Source organism: Eurytemora carolleeae, unplaced genomic scaffold (assembly GCF_000591075.1).
Source record: "Eurytemora carolleeae unplaced genomic scaffold, Eaff_2.0 scaffold174, whole genome shotgun sequence".
In the NCBI taxonomy this organism is placed as follows: Eukaryota; Metazoa; Arthropoda; class Copepoda; order Calanoida; family Temoridae; genus Eurytemora; species Eurytemora carolleeae.
The window spans coordinates 114,992-120,950 of record NW_019396888.1 but is presented as its reverse complement, the minus strand read 5'-3'; the positions used below and the strand labels follow the sequence as shown (position 1 = coordinate 120,950).

At 32.1% G+C, this 5,959-nt stretch overlaps 1 protein-coding gene across 1 annotated transcript; it reads right to left on the bottom strand.

Annotated features, from left to right (window-relative positions):
• Positions 1-1,359: 1,359 nt before the first annotated feature.
• On the bottom strand, positions 1,360-5,145 carry LOC111709788 (cilia- and flagella-associated protein 251). Its single transcript, XM_023483695.1, has 3 exons — positions 4,989-5,145; positions 3,676-3,818; positions 1,360-2,697 (listed from the first exon to the last, which is right to left on the bottom strand). Exons 1-3 carry the CDS (start codon positions 5,029-5,031, stop codon positions 1,405-1,407), a joined length of 1,479 nt encoding a protein of 492 aa, XP_023339463.1. The 5' UTR covers positions 5,032-5,145; the 3' UTR covers positions 1,360-1,404.
• Between the last annotated feature and the right edge of the window lie 814 nt (positions 5,146-5,959).

Below are 5,959 nucleotides of genomic sequence, written 5' to 3'. Positions count from 1 at the left end.
CCCCCGTAAATCGGATTGCCGTTCTGGAATATCGTTCACAAATATTTGAGGACAAATCGTTCCTGAATTTTCCAGAACAACTGTGGAAAAGGAACACGACATTAAAGCAATCCTTTAGTGTTATATTCCACCATGTAATAAAATTAAGATGGGTGGTACCCGTCGATGAGATATGGTCAACAGTTTAAATAGAATATGTTTCAATATGGTGGATATCAGGATTAATGCTTAAACTCCTGGTTTTACTAAACCCAAGATTATTTTAAAACGCATTCGATATCAAAGGAAGAAGTTGAAAATTTAACCAATCAGAGTGTCATGTTAAAATGTACTTTTTAACTTTTGAAAAACTGGTTTTGATTTCTGGTGTTAATGGTGTCATATCAATTGAACTAAACATCAACTGAACGAACGTATGTTTTGGATTAATGTTTATTAAGACTTTTAAGATCTAGATATTTATTTATGTATCGAGATTATTACAGGTTTACAAAATTTGTTATTATGGAAAAAATTATTGTTTATTAAGACTAATGTTCTAAATGACAAAGTCAGCTGACTTTAATTCAATCGGATATTAGTCCAATCGATATAGCATTGTATCTTTAATAGTTATCAAACGTAACTTTTATACAGTAGAAATATCCAAAAAGAGAATTAGAAAAAGAAAATCAAAATGGTGTACATTGGATACTCAGATTAAGCGATCGTGATTGGGGATAACTCATTCTAAAGTTTTTAGCTCAGTATACATAATTATTTCAATTGCCAATACATAGAAAAACTTTATCAAACATAAAATGTCCCAGTGGACGAAGAATTTGGAGAATTATAGTTTTGTTAGAACTTTTATATATGCCTGGTCTAATCAACTAATCATTGATTTAAAAAAAACAATGAAATAGTTCATACTATTTTTTATAAAAATCAGAACATTTTAGTCAATCTCTTGATTAATCTTTATCTCCATCCATAGATTCCTTTTTTATATCCCCCGATGGCTATACCCTGCAAGGATAACTTTAATTTTGGAATCAGGCATTGTTTCTAAAATTTGAAAACGCCCAAATTTGATATCAAGATCAAGCCTTTAGGAACAATATCCGATTGTAAGTCTCTTGAATCAACAAAAAGATGTTTTTTTTTCAAAAACTTCCTAATTACAAATTACAATGTTACAAAATTGCATTGTCTATTGCAGAAATGAGTGCAGAGTGGTTTCAAATTCAGATTTAGATATTTAAGCTAAACCCAGTAATCTCCACCAAATCTATTTGGAATTTTGACCAAATTTAAACTTTAAAAATTTACTAAATCAAATTTGATATTAAGATAAATTTATTATAAATAAATACTGTTATATCTATTTACATTAAAAACGAGTTATTTTTAATAATTTTATTACTAATAAAACCGTCTTCTGTAGATGGGAGAATATCTTCTAGATGATCGTTTCTTCTCCTTCTTTTCTTTTTTTTCTTCGTCTTCGTCAGCTTTGTTAGTCTTCCCTTTGTAGAATTTCTCTTCCTCTTTGTCTTCTTTATCTTCTTTGTCTTCTTTGTCTTCTTTGTCTTCTTTGTCTTCTTTGCCTTCTTTGTCTTCTTTGTCTTCTTTGTCATCTTTGTCTTCTTTGTCTTCTCTGTCTTCTTTGTCTTCTCTGGCTTCGTTATTTTTCTCTTTTTTCTCTTTTACTTCTTGATCTTCAATTGTGTAGGTTTTACTATCTTCCTCCTCATTATCATCTTCCCTTTCTTCTTCTGCGCTTTCTTTTCCATCTTTTCCTCTTTCTTCTTTGTCATCGTCAACTTCTTTTTCATCATCTTCTTTTTCATCATCTTCTTCTTTTTCTTCATCAACTTCTTTTTCTTCATCATCTTCTTTCTCTTCATCATCTCCTTTCTCTTGATCATCTTCTTTCTTTTCGTCGTTTTCTTTCTCTTCGTCAGCCTCTTTCTCTTCCTCTTCTTTCTCTTCATCATCTTTTTTCTCTTCGTCACCTTCTTTTTCTTCATCATCTTCTGTCATCTCTTCTTCTTCATCTTCTTCTTTTTCTTCTTCTTCTTCGTCAGCCTTTCTTCCTTTTTCCGTTTCTTCATCTTCCAGTATTTTTTTAACCTCAACATTAAAATCAATGTCGTCGGCCTGGTCGAATTGGCACCATTTCTTGTGCAACTGTTCCTGAGCAGGGACCAAAACAGAGACTTTGTCGCATTCTGTTTCTGGGACCACCGCGCATTTCTGATAAGTCACAGATCCGCATTTAGTCGTGGTTTTAGATTTACACTCCTGGATCGGAGTTATGGTGCAATCATACTCTGTAGTTTTTAGAGGGGTTGTAGAGTTGACCAGGTCCACAAACTCTACAGGATAGTCCTCACAGTTCATAGTTGGGACCATAACAGGGACCTCCTTGTCTACTGGACTACATTCCTCCCAAGTGACATCCTTGCAGTCTCCGTCGTTCCCTGCCCATACCTTGTCATCGTTCTCATCCAGCTTCCAAAGGGTCGTGCAGTGAGTCTTAGTCACGTTCTCGCACTCGTAGACCGTCATGGTGTGGAGCTCCCTCACCTCCTCCTTGCTGCAGTTGTGGAGGGTGACGTTGGCAAGCTCAGGACTGGTTCTCAGTTCCTCCAGATCCACAGCGGTAAACTTGCAGTCAGGGACCAGGCTCACCTCACACGACTGTTCACACACCTGCAACACAAGTATGTTACGTAAGTATAATTTTACACTACAGTGCTAGTTTGTGAACCCAGCTTTGCCTGGAACCTAAGTTATAAATAAAAGTTAACCCACTCAACCTAATTTTTTAAACAAAGCTATGCACATATGTCATGATTCTAGCCAGTTCCACAATAAAAATTTAAGGCAAATCGGTGAAGGGGTTCCTTCGAGTTATGACATACAGATAAACAACAGAGATTACTACTGTATGTACTATGTATGTACAGTAAGCCCCACAACCCTTTAGAAAAGTGAAACAATATCTTAGCAATATTTTTCAAGCTTTCATAGAGAAAAATTGCGCATCAGTTGCTTGACAACCAATTTACCAAGAAGGTAAACTTCATTGCATGGGATACATGATTATAGATTTATAACTTGATTCTAACGGTCGTCTTCCCTTTCCTTTTTATTGGTACCACTGAAGTAAACAATAAAATGTTAATTCAAGGATGTATCAATCCTCTAAAACTGGAAATTTTAGGATTATTTTCCCAAATTCTATAAATAACGTTTTTTTTTACACAATGGATCAAAAATGAATAAACTATCTACCTCATTTAACAAGAAAAATTCTATATTTGAAAAGATGTAATCCATAATAATGAGGAATTAGACAAAACATTATAAATTCTCAAATTAAGGCTGAAATTCCTGAAAACTAACGGATTTGGCTTAAATTAAATATATTTCTTGGAAATGAAACAATACAATATGTTGGAAATATAAAAAACCATTTTAACAAAATTTGTATCTTTCATTAAAGTTTTAAAAGATATGTATTTAAAATCTCCTTTTAATTAAGAAATTAGGTTTGACTCAAAAATTATAGAAAAGAAAACAATACTATATAAATAAACTAATGGCAAAGTAATCTTCAACGCCGACCGCTTTGAAAATGTTTATCTTATTTCAAAAATGGTTTTAAAAAGAAATGGTAAAAATTACCTCCAAACAGTCCTTAGCCGTGACGTCCTCACAGACTGTTTTGAGGACAGTTCTACAGTTTAACCTGTCCTCAGACCGTTCCTCCCTAGGACCATAGTCCAGGAGGTCTTTACAATAGTTTTCATGCTCGCCACCCTCCACTCCTAAATATCATTTTATAAGGGACTGTTCACAGAATACTGAAGCAAGTTAGATATTGTAATCTTAAATGTTTTTAATCATAAAAAGCTCACTGTTATCTTGACAAGCTACATTGTTGCATAAAACATGCTGGGTCGACTGTACATTGGGTATTTCAGACTGGACAGTACGACTAAATGAATATACAATACGCATTGTACCGGCACGGATCATTTAACTTTTAGACTGGGGTGAGCTACTACAGTGAATCCCAGATATATGAATACATGGACTGTCATAAGGTTTTTGATAATTCTAAAGAATCTTCTTTTTACTTATAATTCAAGGTAAATTAATAGCCCTGAAATATGAATGCAATTGATATATTAATATTAAATATATTTTCCGCGGCATTTGATCTTAAATATGGAATACGACATTATAAAAAACTCTTGCTATGTATTCATATATCTGGGATTCACTGCATATAAAAGAAAAAAAAATTGTTGAATTCCTAAAATGTAACTGGATAATTTTGTCTTTCTTATACTTTTGTGCGTAAAATCAAGATTAGGAGTTATGAGGTCACAATGTCGTAAAAGTAATGTCGCTTAAATTGGAAGAACAGAAAATGGACAAGTGTTCCAATAAACTTTGGACGACTTTTAAACCGTCGCAAAGGATTTGAATCTTTGCCACAAACTCAAAATTTCTAAGCCCTATTATCTTTGCAACCCAATGTGCAAACCTTTGATAGCTCGAACTATGAATTTTGTTAGATCAAATAATCTAGGTTTAAAATATCAAAGGTTTACACTATCATAATGAGAAGATATAGGGATTAGAAAAATTGAGTTTGAGACAAATCAATGTTAAATCAGAAATATGATTTAAACAATGAATATCATGCTTTCCAACTTTCGGGATTTGTACAATATGATGTGGATCTCTTTTGAACTATACATTTAAACATCAAAGATAATTCAATATATTCAGATCTTTTTTTACACATTTTTTAATTTTAAGCAAAACGAATAAATCTTATAACATTTTCTCATATATGGCACACAATAATACTGTCTTACAAAACTAAAACTCTAAATATCTAAGAGAAGTTTAGAGTAAGTAATGACCTCGCAAATTCTTATGTAACCAATAAAATTTTTTTTGATAAAAGTATAAAAGTACTTTACCTAAGTAGAAGAGAGAGATGGTGAGTAGTATATAGAATCTCATATTGCTCTATGTAGAAGATTTATCAGTTCTTGCTACTCAGGTATTGTAGTTCTATCAACTCCAGGTATTCAGCTATATTGTCATATTGAAGATTAAATTCAAATCTGGTTTTTATATTCTCCACGGAGAGACTGACCGCTTATTTTATGATTATTTAAATCGTAGTTTCAATATTGACAACGTATTTCAAGGTGTTATTACGAAATTATAAGGAACCCTCCCCCGACCTTGATGTATAGTTTTCCTGCATGTATAGTTATGTCCTTAATCTTGATTGATCTGAAAGCTTTATTGTAATTATCCAGCAAAAAGAAACTGTTTATATATTAATGGAGATGGGGGAGTGTTTCTTTTTTATAAATATGTGTTTTGATTCTTTATTTAAACGCGAAATGAAAATTTATATTGTGAGTCGAAATTTGGGGTTTTCATTGTACATATTAATTAATGTTCAAACCTATTGTACATATTGTAATGTATAGGTAATTATGTCGATAATAATGGAACGTAACGTTAAATGTACGTTTTTGTATCTTATGCTACAGTAAAAGGAAACGTTTGGATATATTCTATATAACGTGAATGCTCAACGCTAATATCATAGGTGCTTATACCTAATGTTAACCTTAAACGTTAACTCTAGAGGAACATACCTAATATTTGGTAACGTAACAATATTTTTCTAATATTTGAAACGTTTTTGATCAAAACATAAAGAAAAGTTTTGTTTTAATGGGGTGCTTTAAAATCTATTGTTTGAAAAATGAATTGTGATTTGAATGCATCTCGTAATGAAAGGATGTCTATTTCAAAGTTCTAGTAGCGTAATATTGTAGAACTAAAAAATACATTTCTGTTTATGAACACGTTTTGAAACGTTTTCCCTAATATTTGTATGAAAAGTTCAACGTTTTAGAAATAGTAGTGA